The sequence below is a fragment of the Vidua macroura genome, chromosome 21 (genome assembly GCF_024509145.1).
Source record: "Vidua macroura isolate BioBank_ID:100142 chromosome 21, ASM2450914v1, whole genome shotgun sequence".
In the NCBI taxonomy this organism is placed as follows: Eukaryota; Metazoa; Chordata; class Aves; order Passeriformes; family Viduidae; genus Vidua; species Vidua macroura.
The window spans coordinates 4,218,206-4,235,728 of record NC_071591.1 but is presented as its reverse complement, the minus strand read 5'-3'; the positions used below and the strand labels follow the sequence as shown (position 1 = coordinate 4,235,728).

At 45.2% G+C, this 17,523-nt stretch overlaps 1 protein-coding gene across 1 annotated transcript in view; it reads right to left on the bottom strand.

Moving 5' to 3' along the window:
- The window catches only part of DDX31 (DEAD-box helicase 31), a 44,180-nt gene that overhangs the window by 16,517 nt on the left and 10,140 nt on the right, over nt 1–17,523 (bottom strand). Inside the window, exons 14-17 of the mRNA XM_053996205.1 lie at nt 16,426–16,485; nt 10,455–10,505; nt 8,350–8,489; nt 2,865–2,946 (exon numbers count right to left, since the gene is read on the bottom strand). Coding sequence (XP_053852180.1) covers nt 2,865–2,946; nt 8,350–8,489; nt 10,455–10,505; nt 16,426–16,485 — 333 coding nt within the window. The remainder of the gene's footprint in view (nt 1–2,864; nt 2,947–8,349; nt 8,490–10,454; nt 10,506–16,425; nt 16,486–17,523) is intronic.

The following is a 17,523-nucleotide window of genomic DNA, read 5'->3' as shown; positions in this document are numbered from 1 at the left end:
GTTTGCTTGATCTGCATCCCCATCCCTCTGCTAAATAAGCAGCACTGTTGCCATCATGGAGGAACAGTGGAATAGGAGAACTTTTTCTGCCTTGTGATTCCTTAAAAGCCTGTTCTGGCAGATCCCAAAGCACTGGCATAATGACTGTGGACAATAACATTATTTATAATCTAAAAGAAGAAATGCAAGAGAAAAAAAGTCATTTAACCAGTTTGAGACATCAGGGTAACTCCCAAAAATGCCAACTTCACCAGGAAAAGATACATGGATTTCTGTCAGAAGGAAACTTCCAGTGATGAAGATGGCAGGTTTTAGGTTTGAAAGGTTGGGATAAGTATTGAAAACTTCTGATTTCATTAAGAGAACATGATAATGAAAAAAAAATTTGAAACACAGTAAGACTAGACTGAGGTAGAAAAGTTCATTCTTAAAACAGGAAAAAAAAAAAAAAAAGAAAGATGGGGAAACCCACCAAAAAGCCTGGCTGTAACATCTCCTGCTTCCATTATACTTCAAAACAAAATGAAGGATTTTGTTTTAATAACAACTTTTTACTAACCTCCACACACCTTCTCTAGAACTCACCAAGTCCCCCTTGCCCCCCTCCATAAAAGTTGAAAGATCAAATTTATTCTCTTTGTAGGCAGGTGAACATTCACACGCCCAGACATAGCCACATATATATTTCATATACCTAAATATAAAATATACATTTTACAGGCACTTCAGCTTGCTCCCTGGCTGCACACAGAAGCCCAAAAAATACATGTTCCAGCATGGTACTTATAATGGACTTGAGTTGAGGCAATGGGAACTGAAGAGCATCATAATGAGGTTCCTGTGTGCAGGACTATAATATATACATGACTCAGAGCACAGAGAGCTGAGAGCAGAGCTGAACCTTCCTCCAGTGGCAACGTCCCAATAGGATCAGGTTCAGCTCCTCCTGACACCTCCTCAATCCCCCCCTGTCCCACTGCACTCCCAGCTTATGGTACTGTCCATGTGGCAAATTTAAGGAATTTAATAGAGATTAACCCTCCTGAAAACTTGGGAAATGCCCCTGCAGCTTCTGAGCTGACCACTCAAAACTCCATGGCAATATAAACATGGAGCTAACAAACACACCAAGAGCTTGATTGCATTAATATATTTTTCAAGTCATTCCTGAAGGAGTCTGTTTCATATTGACAGAACTGCTGTAATTCCATCCCCATTAAATGATACAGAACTTTTCCCATGAAGAGAAGCTCTATTCTTTCAGATTGAGCCACATAAAAACTGGTTATTTTGTATTTCTAAGTTCCTGAGAGAGATTAAAACCATCCTACAACCACAGTGGATGGAGCTCAGCTCCAGTGAAGTCAACAGCAAAATCCCACTTGCTTTGATGTCACAGGGAAAAGAGGAATTTAATCCCACCTTCGAAAGCAAAAGGAACCAAGTCCTTCTGTGCAAGTTCCTACGTGCAGCACCTGCACAGCAGGGCCTGCCCAGCAGCACTGCCCAAGCCAGCAACTGCTCCTTTCAAAGAGGGGCTGGGTTTAGAGCTTTTTGGAAGGGAAGGAAGAAAGCCAAAAGAAGTGTCTTTAAAAAATTCTGTGCTTAAATGTGCAGAGCATTTGACAATTTGGAAGCATGGTAGAAATACCAAATAAGCTTGGTTAGGTTTTTGTTGCTAAAAAGGGATTTTCTCCTGCTGCTTTTCAAAACTTAAAATTGAAATTTCCTTGAACAAAACATGTTCTCTTTTTTGCCCACTTCCCATGAAATAACATTTGCTCCCACATCTGGAACAGCAAATATTCTGTCCCCTGTCAGTAACAAATTTAAAGTACAATTTCTGCATAAATGGAATTGTTGAAAAAGTCTTCAAAGGCAATCTGAAGTCACTCTTCCTATAAGCACATTTGGGACAAAAGGAAAGTACTTCTACATGGAACTATTTAAAATAATTTCTGCACTAACAAAGCACAGCTGAACTTTGTTACGAGGCAATATCCTAGGCATGATCCAGCCATTTAAAACACAGGCATTACAGGCTGATTTCAGCCAAAAACAGTGGTGGGAGAGAGCTTTAAACAGAGCTGCATCTCAGCTGAGCTCAGCTCTGGCTGTGTGTGAGGTGCAGGAACACTGAACATCTTTCACAGGCCGTGTTTACCAGGAACACCACGGCTCCCACCAGCCAGCGCCGGGAGCGAGGCGCCTCAGACACCGGGTAACAAAAGCATGGGCAGGCAAAACAGCAACACGAGGGAAAAAAGAGTGTGTGCTGCATCATGCTTGACACATTCTTGACTTCCATTCAAAATGCAGGTTCTTGCAGGATTTAATTTGCCAGAGCGCAGCAATGCCCGGGACATCAATTACAAATGAGTGAATTCTGTGAATTAGCAACTTGAAGGCAGACCCAAAGCTTGCCCAAGTCAATAAAATGTGCCTGACAACCCAGGGAGCTTTGTTTTAGGCTCCAAGTAAATATAGATTATAAAAACCCTGATGTAACACATCACCAAATGCATTTTCTTCATTTCTTCAGAGCAGTTTAGAGCCATTTGCCATGTCCAACAGTATCTCAGTGCAGAAACACAGGAAAACAGGAACATTGTGAGGGAAGAAACACAGAGCTTTTGCATCCAGAAACTTTCCCTGCCTGTTACAAAGATATTTGTGGAAGAGTTAGCAAGCAACTGCTTTCTGGGAACAACAAAAGACTGAAAAATTGTGATATAAGGTAGTTCTATAATTATTTACACTGTCTGACATCATGGATGTAAAGACAGACACTGAGGCAGGAGCACTGGTGATGTTGAACTGGCAAGTGAAAACTGGAGCAATTCCAAAGCAGCAGAGTAACTCACCTTCCTTCCTGGTCTGTGCAACTTGAAGCGATCATCCTTCATCAGGCTGGCTAACACCTTCTCCATCTTCAGCTCTGAAACACTGAAGCAACAAAGACAAAAAATTACTGTTTCTCCTGCTTTGAAACACAGCGTGGAATGAGCCACAGACTGGTAATGGAGAGTAAAACAATTGAGATTCACAGTTCAACTTGAGAATATATTCCTGAAATACACAAGGTCTTAGCCCAGACACTCCCTCATCACCCCTGGAATTGGAAATACTGTAAAATCCAAACCCCTGCTTTCAGTGGCACAGAGACACAGTTTCACCCACAATTTTGTCACTGTTTTAAGTCAACAACATACACACTCCAATTCTAGCAGAGCATCAAAATAACTGAGGGTGGATTTTCCATTCACTTGAAGTCTCCCTGGCTCTCAACCAAGAGGAACTGATTAAAGAAATAAATTGCATTATACTTCTATTATTTTCATAATTTTTCTTTCCTTGCACTGAGAAGCATCAGGACAATTGGGAAGCACCTGGTTATTCTTTTCACCAAAAGAAGCTCAAGACAGAACTGAAGCAGCTCATAACATTAATGCTTCTTGTAAATTTGTTTTGTAACTATAAAGAATTAAGATCTGCAACCTCCACCTTGAACCTAGGGGTTGTCCAACATTTCTTTTTTCACTCAAGGCCATGGGCAGGAGCAGAAGGTTGGTTGTGTAACTGTGAGAAAAGAGACTGACTGAGGCACCCACAGGCTGGAAACACCTGCTCCACTTTGTTTGCTACTCCTGCCACATCTTGTCTCCTCCAGTTTAGCTCCCAGAGTCTCTGGAATGAGACACAGTGCTCAATCCTCACTCAAAGGATGATACTTTCATGTTTACACACATTTGTTCCCACCCGTGTTAATGACCACGCTCACAAAACCAAAGGGCTGAAACTAAAGGTGTGCAAAGACACAGCTCCTTCCTCTCAGTGACTCAAGCTCAGAGGGTAACAACAAAACCCCGAGGAACTTTTCCCATCAGCTTTTCCCCTGCAGCTTCCTTCCCTCTGGTCACATTTCTTTCCCACAAGATCCTGTGTGATTCCAGCTTCTTGCTACCTCGCTCAGGTGAAAGCTCAGAGGCACTTCCCAATGGACAAACTCACTCTCCAATTCATTTATAGCCTCAAAAGCCACCTCTGACACCAGACACACAGTCTGATTTCCTTTCCTGCTCTGAGAACTCACCTCCCCTCTCATCTGAAGTGCAAAGCCAAAGCCCAGCCCATTAGGGACTCCACAGCATATTTTTTTTTTCAAATACAGGAGACTCAGTCAGCTGTCCTAGCCAGGCTTCACACTGGGCATTTATTTTCATTCTGTCGACTCACATTCCTCCTGTAGGCTCAACCAGATGATTTATTCTCCAGCCCTGCTTGCAAGACACTGCTGGGTCCTGCTATGGCCCAGATATGGAAATGCTCAGAAACCTGCTTCATTTCCAAGTGAGCAGTCCTGCTTAAAGGTGCATTTACAGGACACTAGAAATTCTTTGTCCTCTTTAACACTGTCTTAAGGGGCACACACACCCCAGGTGACAGCACAGGAACAGCTGTGCAGCTTCAGGCCATTAATATTACAGCTACATCCAAACTGGGTCCCATTTCCAAGGGAATTACTCAAATCATAAAAGCTGATGTCTGTGGGCCCAAATTCTCAGTAATGGGCAAAGGTCATGTCTAGAAAAGAAGCCAAGGAGTTCACCTGGGATTAAACCAATCTAAGGAAGAGAGAAATCTTTGGGGTCCAACAGTTCTCAGATTCCTGAATCTCAGATGGTCAGAAAGGTGCCTGTAGTTTCTGAAAGGAAGCATTGCTGCTATTCTTCAATTTGTAAAGTACAAAAAGAAATTATAACAAGGATATCTTCTTTTCACTTCAAGCTCTCTACCATCTGGCTAGCAGGAATGGATGAATTTCTGCCCCAGTGTTTGAGAGGATATTGTGATCCTCACCTGCTCCCCATCCTTCCCAGCTAAAGCAACAAACAACTTTACTTTTGCAACCTGCCTTTTCAACCTCAGCCAACTCAGCATCACAGCATAGGGAAAGGAGAAGGTTCAGAGGAACAGCCAAACGGCCTGGAAGGGATGGGCCAGAGTGGCCACAGGACACCCTACAAGGGAGAGCAGCCCCCCATGTGCAGCTGGGGTGCACAGATTCCTTCACAGAGGATGCAGAGACAGGCAGGGCAGCGATGGGGGAGAAAGGGAAATGGAGCATAAAATGACAACCGAGGGTTTCTCTGTCTGGTTTTGAAAAGTATAACAGCAAATTAAAACATAAATGGTAACCACTTAAGCAAGAGGAAAGCAGACCTCCCCCTTCCGCCTGCAAAGGTTGCTTTGACACGGCTATGAATGAAAATGTCAAACCTTTGACATTGATTTGTCGGAGTTGTCACCCCCTCTCGGGTCCTCCCCTCGCCTGGCGTGTCGCCAGCAACAGATCCCTGAACCGGGTTCACAGCGGGGAGCAGGGGAGGGAGCTGGGAGGGGGAACAGCACAGCCCCGGAGCAGGCAGGGGAACGACTGGAGCAGGCAGGGGAACGACTGGAGCAGGCAGGGAAATGACTCGTGCCTTCACGGTGATGCCTCCTCCTTTATAAATTAGTCAGGCCGCCGTTAGCAGATAAAGAAATTATCTGATAGCTGTCGAGGCAGGCGCTGCGAGATTGCAGCTGAAGGGGCTGGAAGAGACATAAAGGAAAAAAAAAAACAAACAAAAACCTCGCATTTCTTCTGCTTGTTGCCTCCTCCCTTTGAAGGGAAAACTGTTAGTTTTGTTTGGAGCTGAGATAGAACATTTTGGAATCTATCCTTTAAAAAAAAAAAAAAAAAAAGGAAAGAGGGAATGGAGAGAAAACATGAGTGTGCACGTGCCTGCACATCCACATTTACAGCTGGGCAGAGCAGCCACAACTTCCAGCCACAAAAAACCCAAACTGAAAGTTGCAGAGAGAGGAGGCAGCTTTGCTGAGCCCCAACAGGAATTACTGATCTCAGCAGAGCCAAAGTGAGATCGTTTTGGCAAAGGCTAACGCTGCTTTTCCACACTGGAAGCCAAGGAGAGGCTTCAGGTACCGGTGAAAATTAATTGCAAGCGATTTCCAATTTCAAAGGCAGTCATCTCTAATTCCGAAGTGGATTTTCATCCAGGAACAAAGCCACGTCTGCTCTCATTACTTCCGACTCTCAACATTCCTGGACTTACTCCCATGCATGCTGGGGTGGGTGGAGGGGTTTAGGAAAAAACTCTGGGTCAGATCCTCATCCCCAGTAAACCAGCAGAGCACTGCTCATTTACACCAGCTGAAGGCTGCAGGGACACATCTCATGCTTTGTCTTCTTCAAAATACATATTTTATGAAGTATTTACATTTCAATAAACCCAGCGGGAACTTCATTTAAAAAAGGAAAAAAAAAAACCCAACAAATTAAAAAAAAAAAAAAAAAGATTCACAACATACACTCATCCTCGACAAAAACCTGAGAGATTTAAAAATTAAGCTAAGAATGGGGAAAAAAAAAAGCAAACTCCAGTAACTTGTGCAGACCAAGTCAAAAGCTACAAAGACTTAGGGTAAAGGAACAGAAATGAGCAGTGCTTAAGAGGCTCGGTGACAGTCCAACACACGCTGTCTTTCGCCCTCACACTGAATTAAATTGTCAGGATTATCACCATAATGCTCTGTTTATGAAGGGTAATGGCAATTTGTGCTGATGGCACTTGCTGCCTTGAGCTTCAAGCTGCCTTCCTGCATCTTCTCAGTAATTCATCAGCTCCCTGCTCTACCCCAGCGCCCCTTCTCCTCATCCTTGTGGGAAGAGCAGAGAGGCCGGATCGCCCCGTTCCCGTCAGGTACTCGCTGCCTTCCCTCTGAGGATGGGGGTCAAGAAGGCAAATTACACTCCTTTCTGGCAAGTCCTTCATCTGCAGAACATAAAACAGACAACCAAAGCAAGAAAAAGCAATCCCCAGAATTGTCTGGCTCTGAAAAGCGAAGGAAAAATAAAATTCACATAAACCTTCCCCTGCTTATTCAGTGTCTTCAAGATTCCTGAAGACCACGGCCAGCTCAACAACAGGTCTCCTTAGCAGATGTAATTACCAGCCTGAGTGACACTTCCCTAAACTTGTTAAAAAACAACAACATTGGATAAAATCATTAACATTTAAAATAAAAAGGAAGGAAATTTCCCTCTCCTTCCTCTAACACTACCAAAATATTATAAAATAGAAAAAACAGAACTTTCTACTTGGAGTTAAAAATTCACAATTATGTGGGATTTCACCTTTAAATGTCAGTGCTGTTTGTTACATGAAAAAAAACCCTGTCAGCTTAGCCTTCCATGTCTTGCTGGTGTCTGCTTAATAGATAGTTACCTGGGATGATGGATGGCTCTTTGTTAGACCACTAAATGGCTCACAGCCTAGAATAAGCCTGTATTTACTGCCAACATTTGTTTGTTTCAAGGATGCAAAACCAAATTCGATTCCAAGCAGCTCCACCCGACAGAAACACAAGAAATAAAAGGGAACTAATTTGTGCATGAGTTTACAGGGCTCCATCAACACTGCTACAACACTGAAGGGACTCTGCTGATGTTCTCAAACGCTGAGAGACAGCGAAACAGGGAGCAAGGGGAGGCACAAACACCCAGCTGGCTGCTGAGGAGGCTGGAGAGCCCGCCTAGTGATGCTGAGCAGCCAGTTGTGGGTTTTCTCTACAAAAAGACCATTGTGCAAGCAGAGCTGGACTAAAATCTCATCATGTGTCAGCCATCAGGTACCTGACTGCACACTGGGCTGGCTCTTCCTGAGCCTGGCTTGCTCTCCCTTGCTGCTACTCCCAAATCCAAGCCAGAGCCAGGTAGGCTTGGAAGCACACCCCACTTTGGGTCTGCAGAGTCCACCCTCCCTTTCTGCCTTCCAGGACCACACTGGGCTCTCACCACTTGCCAAAGCCTCTCCTGTTCCTGTCACAAGCCACTTAAACAACACATCTTGGTCAACTAACTGCAGGTATGACCCACAGCTCCCCAGCAATTTCTCCCCCAGAGCTCTCCCAAAGGGCCAGCAGAGTCTCTGACAATATGGTGCCATGCAGGCAGAGGGCCAGGGACCACCTGAGAGGCTCGTTTGACTTGTGATCTCCACATAGTCACGATTTGAACCCAGGGCCAGAGACAAAACAATGGAGTGCAAAGGATCTCCGACTATCCCTGCCCCTCACCACACACACTCACTCATGCACAACCTGTCAGGCTGATGATTCTCACACACTTCCCTCTTCTCCTTTTGCTAGTCTGGGGCCAGGCCTGGATCACGAGAATTAATAAATTCTTATTAAAACCTGCACGAGACACAGTCCCGCTGAAAGTGCCACGGAAGGTTAATTAGCAAGGATGAGCTGAAACTTTTGTTGGCGTTTCTGACTCACTTAATCTTGTGAGAAGCCAGCAAGCTGACATATTCTGCCTCCGAAGGCGCCAGCACGAGCAGGCTGCTCCCGCGGCAGCCGATGCGCGCTGTCCTCCCGATCCGGTGGATGTATTCCGCAGGTGAAGCCGGAGCGTTGTACTTCAGGAAGGGGAAAAGAGCAATTAACACGATGTTAATTATAAACCACACACCCAGCCCGCTCACCTGGAACAAAAGGCACACCCCACACGCTGCACCGCCCCAGGAATTGGGCTGGTTTTGGGCTGTTTGTAACACGCCTCATCCCCGGAACCATCACTCAGCTCCTCTGCTGCGGTGGTTTTTTGACATGTGGATGTGACATGTTGGCCAACTTTCAGATAATAGGACAGTTTTCCCCATCTCAGTGTCTCTCTCTCTGCCTTTTACATTTTATTTCTATACAGAAATCTGTTCGCTTCCCCTAAAAAAAAAAAATCCGATCTAATCAAATCTCACACCAAAGAGCGCCCAGGACTGCCCACAAGGAGCAGGGAGCTGCCTGCTCTGCATTTGGGAGAAAAAACCACGAAATAAAAAAACTGATGCCAATTTGGAGTCGGGCTAAATTGCTTTGTTTGGATTAAAGCAAATCATAGCTGGTTACAGGGTAGAATAAATCTAAGAGAGAGGAGGAAGTGCTTTCAGCAGTCTATGACACAGGTAGCAACTGTCTACCAGGCACCATGAAAATGTTCCTTAAAGACCCCCAAATTTAGCACTGCCTCTCATTTACCTCACTGGGAATCAAAACTGCCCAGCCATTTGCAAGATCTGATAAAGGGTGACACATTTCCCTCCCTTTAACCTCCCCCTATTCTATCCCCCCCCCGCGCTTCCTCTCTTTCCTGGAAAAAATGAACAAGCACAGAGATACTGCTCAGAAATGAGCCCTCAGCAGTTTAACTGGAAAAAACCCAACAACCAAAGCCCACTCTAGTGTTTATACCTGTGCCCTCTGGCAAAGTTTCTACTGGCTAGAGGTGTGAGTAAGATGCTGTGAGCAATCTAATTGCTCCCTGCAGGTCCTTGCTCTTGGACACAGCTCTCAGGACAGCTGAGATTTCGCCTTCTGGACACACAGAAGTCTCCCAGGGCTTTAGGTAATTTGCACTGCGTTCTAACACTGGCAACTATATCTTTGGTTAAATTATATTAATATACAGATCTGGGAATTAAAGACTTCACTTCCACAGCCTTCATCGACAAGCTGGCTGCTACAATATTATTCTTTTTTTAAAAAACACAAAAATCAAATCAAATTTGTTACCTGAAGGGATGAGGTAGAAATTAAAAAGCTTTGTTGAGGCTCTGTGCCCTGTTCCTTTTACCCAGGTGTCGCTTGATACATGTGAATCTCTGGATCAGTTTTTCCTCTATTCAACTAACCTTTTTTTAATTATAAATCTTTTATTGAAATGAAATCTGTCTCATGCTCTCAGCCTCCTCTTTGAAACGACAGGCTGCTATTTTTAAGGTTCAATCCATCTTCCTTTGTTTCTATTTTTTTTCCCTAGGACTGTATTTCTGTCAACAGCAATGCAGCAGTGTGGGGTTTTGTTGGGCTTGTTTTCTTCAGGGAAAATCTGAACCATGCAGTTCTACTGGAAGCTGGATGCCTGCAGCTACTCAGCCCCAACCCAGCCAAGCCTCACTCAAAACACTCAGGTCACTGCACTGACACTACTGGGCTACTCAATGTTTAACATTAGGAATGAACTTAAACTCCTCATGGAACTGCCTCCCCAGCAAGCTCAGGAAAACAGGAACAGAACTGCAAGAGATGGCCAGGATTTCCCAAAACTTGGCTTCCTGGGTGGGGAAATGGAGGGTGCTCCATCTCCAGCTAGGAGAAACTCTGGTAACACCAGAGTTATTAAAGAGAAAAACAGACCAAGGCTTTGCAACGTGCTTTATCCTGGCAAAACCCAGAGTCCCAGTCGTGCAGGCAGGAACTTGTAGGTCTCCCACATCTGCAGGCATCAGCACCAAGACCAGCAAACTGCAGGAAGGTTCTGGACTGGGAAGGGATTTCATCTGAGCAAGGCTGCACTGAACACACACGGACACACAGAGCAAACCCACCTGTACGATCCAGGTCACCTGAGGCAGGTCCAGCCCCCGTGCTGCTACATCCTTTAAAATGAACAAGGAAATCACTTTAGTAAAAATCCTTTGGAGGTATCAGCAGAGTGAAGAGTCTTCTGGGATGGCAACTATGTCTGAAAGCAACTGGCTATGTCAGAAGGAATTTTATGTGTCTGATCTGGGGAGAGCTGGACTGAAGGTTGGAAATAACATTGAGGGTTTAAAATGTAAGGATTGTTGGCAGACTAATGCAATCAAAAATGATCCATTATTATGGCCCAAAGCCTGGAGGACACAAACACCTATTTCAGGATGCTGGTGTTGAATTACAGCACTTTGCCACAGCCCCTTTGCATTATATCTGAGAGAATTCACTGTATAAATGGTAGTGATACCTTTGGTTCTTCAGTTTGTTTCACTGATGAAAAGAGATCTGCTCATGAGCACCTACTACCCAAACACAGAGGTAGAATTAAATCTCTGAAAGGCAGCACTAGTTCTGAGCACACCTTTATCCACAGCAAATATAAGTACTAAAATCAGGCTGCTTATCATGAAAAGGTAAAAAAAAATAAAGATCAATAGTCAAGAATCCCTGGCCTTGGGTGGAATACCCAAAGATACACTGATCTCTACCTAGAAATAATTAGTTGTTTCCTAGGTGATGGTCTGAAGTTGAGGAGCAGATGACTTGCAGGTCATCTGGCCCTAAAATAAAAGGCAAATAAACAATTTAGCAGAATCTGCAGGAAGCTGGAGCACAGCTCGAGGACTTTAGCTATACCTTAGATTTGCAACGGTCTGGCTTTGATTTGGAGAAACAAAATGCAGCTATGAAGAAAAGAGTCTGAAGCTGCTGTCAAGGTGTTATCTGATGTGCCAGCTGGTGAGAAAAACCCATCAACTTGGAGAAGGACTTGAATGAGACCCTTTAGTTATCCACAGCCAGATATCTCCAAAAACATACCCCTTCTGAGAGAAAAGAGAGTTTAAATGCTATCCAAAACAGAGAGTGCAAACACATTTCAATCTCCCTTCTTGATTTTCTGATCATTAGTAATGTCCTCACATACTCCTTGGATTTTACATTCACCAGGCGCAATAGCAGAGCAGGTGTGCAGATTTAACTCTGTTAGGAAATGTTTTGCAACACATGTATCTTTTAGCTAGTTGCAAAATAGAATATATTAAGGACGTAAGCAGGAGCTTAATGTACTAAAAATGTGTCAGCCACCCACTGAAGTGTTTTCATGCAACTCCCACACACGTTAAAAGAATGGGAAGCTGATGTTTTGGCAGCAAAGGCCTTCCCATAAGCACTAACCAGGCTGTTTTGTGGCTCCAACTGCAGTAAAAGAGGAGACACTTTCCACAGCGCCCACTCCGAAATAATGCACACTCGCGCTCCAACACGCTCATTAAGGAGTGACTTGTTCCCAGAGTCAGAATGAACAGATGTACAAAAAGCCATTTAAAGGAGGTTGGAGAAAATAAATCAAGGGAAGTCGGGAAGCGTGTACAGCAGTTACCAGGATAACAAGACTATAAACTCTACAGCACGATCAGACAGGAGCGCTGACGGCTGATTCCGAGCTGGCTGGCTCTGTTCTTCCATGCTGACAAGGCTTTGGTCTTTTCCCTTACTGTGCTCTTCCTCACACCCAGGAGCTGAGGAAAGGCTGTCTGAGGAGAGGGCTCTGACCTTGGGACAGGGCAGTTTCCCCAAAATAAACCAACAACCAAGACACCCCTGTGCTCTGGAGCACCTCTAACGTGAGAAGGAGTGGACAGCACGGGCAGGAGTCATCCCTCTCATCCACCCAGATTCTTTCCCTACTCTTCCAAGATAATTTTCTCAACATCTCAGCTTGGAAAATCACTGCCACAGTCAGCATTTTCATGTGCATTTGCCCAAGCTGACAAGGTTCACTAAAAGCCTCATAATCAGCCAGGGAGAACATTTTAGGAGAAGGCTTTCTCCCATCACCAGCCTTGCATTCACGATCGCTTTCACAGTGCCACCAGCTCCACTCAGTTGTTACTGACACACAGCAGCAGCTACTCTCCTGGGGTTTCCCTTGGCTCTCTTTCACAAGTCTCTTGGGATTTACTGGTAATTGGAGTGTTTTGCAAACTCTCAAAGATTCCTCAGTATCAGTCCACCTGTGTCTCCTCAAGCTCCTTTTCCTCAAAGACCCTGGCAGAGAGCAGCAAGGTAGGACTAGGGTAAAAAGTTTGAGTTGATTTGCTTTCCTCTGCTGGCAGAGCCCATGAGTTTCAACTTCTCAGAATTTTAGAAAAATATTTGTGGGTCACCTTTCCAGGAGAGAGAACACAGCTCAAACAACTACAATCCAGTTTTACATTTATTCTACACACAGAAGCACTAACCTGCTGCCAGTACTCTTTCAAGAAGCCCAAGAGATTTCCAAAGTACCACTCTCCCCTCTTTTCCACCGCCTCAGACAGCACTGCCCCTTCCATGTGTGACCTCACACCACCATTCCTTAATTACAGGGAAATCAAGGATGTGACACCTCGGCAGGTCGCTGCTGCCTCCTTTCCATAAGCAATGGAAGGGCCAGTTCTTCAGTGACCATCTCATGGGAGCAGAAAAGCAAAAAAAAACCTACACCAGTGCCATTTTACATGATAACCTGAAGCCTTAACCACATTCCTGCCCTAATCCCAAATGCAAAGCACACAAGGGCACAGGATCAAGGAACAATCCACCTGAGGGATGCTAGAAAGGCTGAAATTTCTGCTTTGAACAATTCATCTTGCCAGCCTGTGCTTGTGGTCGGGGGGTACAGGGGTGGGTCCAAGAGAATGGGGTACAGAGAAGGGGGTACAGGGGGTGGGTTGCCAGGGAGCGGAGGGCAAAAAGGCCACACCAAAAGCGAGTCCTTTCACTGCAGAAGATCAGAACCAACAGGGCCACAGAAGTTTTGCAATGGCCTTGGTTCGCTCAGTCCCTCTCACACAATCTAATTAGGGCAAAGGAAATTGCTAAAGTTGCTTTTGAAAGACACTCAATGGTGAGGTCTTGAAGGCCCTGAGCTTGACAATTGGCTGCCTACATGAGGCCTAGAAGTACAGATGGAAGGCAGCTTGCTCAGGTGCCAGGCTGTCAGTTGGATTAAAATGACTCATTTATTTACCAAAGAACCTCACAAAGTGCTTTAGCTAACAGGCAGAGAGGGCCTAACGGCTCTCCAAGCTGGGGAAGAAGCTCTCGCGCCTTCCCGGCCTGCCAAAAGTCATTACTGCCGAGTGTGGAAAGCCATCAGCAGGGTAGAGACCCCCGTCGGCAGGGTGACAGATTGGGCTGCGTAATCAGAGGAGGAAGGGGAGAGCACAGAAGCTGTCAGAGGCGAAAGCTCTTGGCTGGGGCCGCCAGAAAACTGGCAAGATGAGTTAGCGTGACTGAGTAAACAGCAAACAATCTCCAAATGATCTTTCCTCCCTCCCTGGAAGAGATGAACTTGTTTAAAAGGCACATCCCAAAGGAAGCCGCAAAGAACTTTCAGTGAAGGAGAGAGAAATAAATCTGGATGAGACCCTCTGAGATACATGGCCCTTCTTTATTTTCTTGTCTGCCAGCTTATATTGTCTGGCAAAAATATTTTATGGGCTATATTAATATACATATGACATAGAGCAAATTAATAAAAGGAACAGCAGGTCCCATTGCTTACTAGAGCGGAAAGATGGGTGGAGAACATGGCATAAGGGACAAGGGAAGGACGGCAACATTATTTGTGTTGCTCTTTTGTGAGCCAGGTTTCAAAATTTTGTGGGCACAAAACACGATTTCGGAGTGCAAAGAACAGAACCACCTTTCTGCAGAATATTTTTTTTTTTTGCTGATATGGAGAAAAGTGTCAGAAAAAGCAATGCCCTTAGAGGCAGGAGGTGGTCACAGAGCCTGGCTGCCCTTTGGACATCTGCGTTGGGGAGGCACCTGTAATGTGGGACTGGTGCAAAGTGTATCTCTATATTAAGGTGTCCATATGGTCCCCATTACTGTGGTAACAGGCCACCTCCTGCTTTCAATGCATTTGTCCTCCCAACATCTCTGTAAGATAGAACTGTGCTACTTTCCCCATTTTACAGATGGGGAGTTGAAGCACAGGGAGATTTTGGACTCAAGATACGCAACTCACTGTGCTTAACGTGCTGACCATGTGCCAGCTGAGCCAGAGTCACCGTCACCGGCAGGAGCTGCATCCCTGCCTTGCAGGAAATCCAAAGTGGCTTAGATTGAAGAGGAGGAGGGTTACAATAAATGTGTTACCTTACACCACCCTCGTCATGGCAATCCAGGTTACTCCACATTATCTCCCATTTATGACCATTACTTCCCATTTGTGACAGGTCAGGAGCAAACCCACAACTACTGCCGCTCAACTGACATGTGGCTACTTGCCTCGTCACCCCAATTCCACCTGCACAGAGTCTGTGGCATGGCAGGAAATCAAACCACATCTCTGGTGTCTCAAGAGGGGAATCCCATCCACTGAGATTTCTTTATCCAAATTCTTCTTCCTACCTTGTCAACAGTTGCACACTTCCTGACAGAATTTTCCTGTCACAGGCTGCATTTTCCCTTCAAACTTTCTCACCCAGGAATTGCTAGCCTAGTGATTGCAACGATTTTGCTTTCTCTTTGTCTAAAATTGAGCATTTACCTTCTTTCCAAACCCATTAAATTGGAATTTCAAAAACAAGATACGTACATGACAGTTCTCAGTTCTAGGCAGCATGTTCATCAAGGATAACAGAGTTTAGCTATTTATTCTTCAGAATTTACCAAACACTTTTTATCTTCAAAACAACCTACACCACTGAATGACTTAACCTCTACTCTCCTCCCTAGTTCTGACACTCAAGAATTACCTCTATATAGAAGGAAATCCAAGTTATAGTTCCACTTATGCACTGAAAAGATGCATTTTGACCTTGATCAAATCACTGAAAGGTTGTACACACAAAGCAGGACCAGAAGGTAACAAGTAGAATTTTACAGGTGACATAATATATAATTTGGCAATGCCTAATCAAACACTCCTAGATACATGGCACTCCTAGCTTGAACTGTGGGCAGAAAAAGGAGAAAATTCATCTCCCCACACTCTGAAAAAATTGCAACTGGTTTCCTTTAAGAATAACATGCAGCAAGAACAGGAGTCATTTCAGAGCTGGAGAGGGTTTCTCAGCTCTAATTACTCCCGATCGCTGTAATTTACAGGTTTGCAGTGGGTAGAAATCGCCAAGATTCACACGTTTTCAGATCAACAGCTGCCACTATTAGAGAGCAAATCGTGCAGCCTTCTGCACCACTGCAGCAGCCTGTGGCCCTGGCAGGTCAGGAGCAAGAGGCAAAGGTGCCACCACAACCCAAGGGTGCCAGAAAACTTCAGTAGAGGACAAGAATTTCGCCCTCAGCACCCTTGGAAGGAGCTTGAAGGGCACAAGGCAAGGAGAGCAGCAGAGCATGTGCTTTTCCTTCTCTGGTTGGGCTCCCCTTTCCACCTCTGCAGGTGGTTGTTTTTAACCTTGGGGTAGTTATTAAGATGGGAAACACCACATTCCATCCAATTTTCCTGGCAGTTCCAGGGCACACTACAAATCAGGATTGCATTCTACTGGCTGCATGTAGGGGACAAGGTTCCAGCTTCAAAGGAACAGATTTTTCCAGACATAAGACCATACAAAATACTTGGTGGTCTCTAATATAAGACATACATTCTTCCTGTATTTGGTAACTCAGCAGAAGATCATGTTAAGAGTTTGCAAAGAAGGCCCCAGTCCTTACTGAACATGTGAGATGTACAAAAAGGAGATGACTTTCCTCAAGGTCAGACAGTGAGCTGGAATTAGAGCTCAGTGCCAATTCCTCTGGTTACCCTTAGGTATCAGACAGACCCATTAGTGTGGAGCTGCAAAGGGACTCCAAGTTACTCACAGTGCAAAGCAAGATGCCAGTCTTGGATTTTAGGAACTCCTGGAAGACCTCTGTCCTTTCCTAGAAGATTGAAAAGGAAGAATTAAAAGACTGCTTATGCACATTGCAATCGAACACAAAGCAAATTAGCAAAGGTAACAATTTAACTGTGTCTTGCTCACTAGGTCATGTACAGATTCAAAAGCAAAGGAATTGGCCTCACAAGTGCCAGTCAGACTCTTCCTGCAAATGGAAAAATCTGTGGCACACAGGTGTGGTCTCAGGTAGGAAGGCAGTGTCTGGGGAAGCCGGGATGCATTTGGGCAAATCAGAGCAGCCAACACCTCCACGGTTTGCACAGAAGCAAAGCCTGTGTGTGCCAGAAAACAGGAACTGTTTTACATGGAGAGGGGAGCCACAAAGGATTAGGCAGCACCAACAGAAGCACTGGCACACTTTATGGGCAAGACAGGCTTTTGTGGAAACAAGCAAAGCTGGACATGTTCACTGCTGTCTGTCCAGTCACACAATGGGCAGGATAAGCCCATTTTGTTGACACAGTGATATAATCACATCACAAGAGATCAGCCTCATCATGTGCCCAATGGGGCATGCACACTGCCACTGCTCTGACTCTGGAATTACAGAGTGTCAGGGATGCTCAGGTGCACAGGGAACTGCTGTGGGACAAGGTTTCAAAGTGACAGGGTAGGAGAGATGGCCAGAAATCCCTGCCCAAGGGGAAAGGAGGCACCCTCCCAAGCTTTCCCTTGTACTTGCAAAGGCCCCCAGTGGGGCTGGTAACACTGGGACTGAGGCTGTTCCTTCCACCAGGGTCAGAGGCAGGTGCTCCCCAGCCTTGCCCCCATCTCTGCTCTGCACCATCACAACTGCAGCCCCCACTCCTTACATGAGCTCAGGCCCACAAGCAGGGCCATCCACAGCACCCAGATCCCAAATTACCCCCCCAACAGTCTCTGAGCCATTAAAGGGAACTGCAGAAACCCAGTACAGCCTCCTCAACTCCTCCTTTGTCAGTCCCCAAACCTTCCCAAGCACATTCCAATTATTTTAACTAACAGCTTTGGGGTGTGTTTTTTTTCTTGATGAAAGCCACAA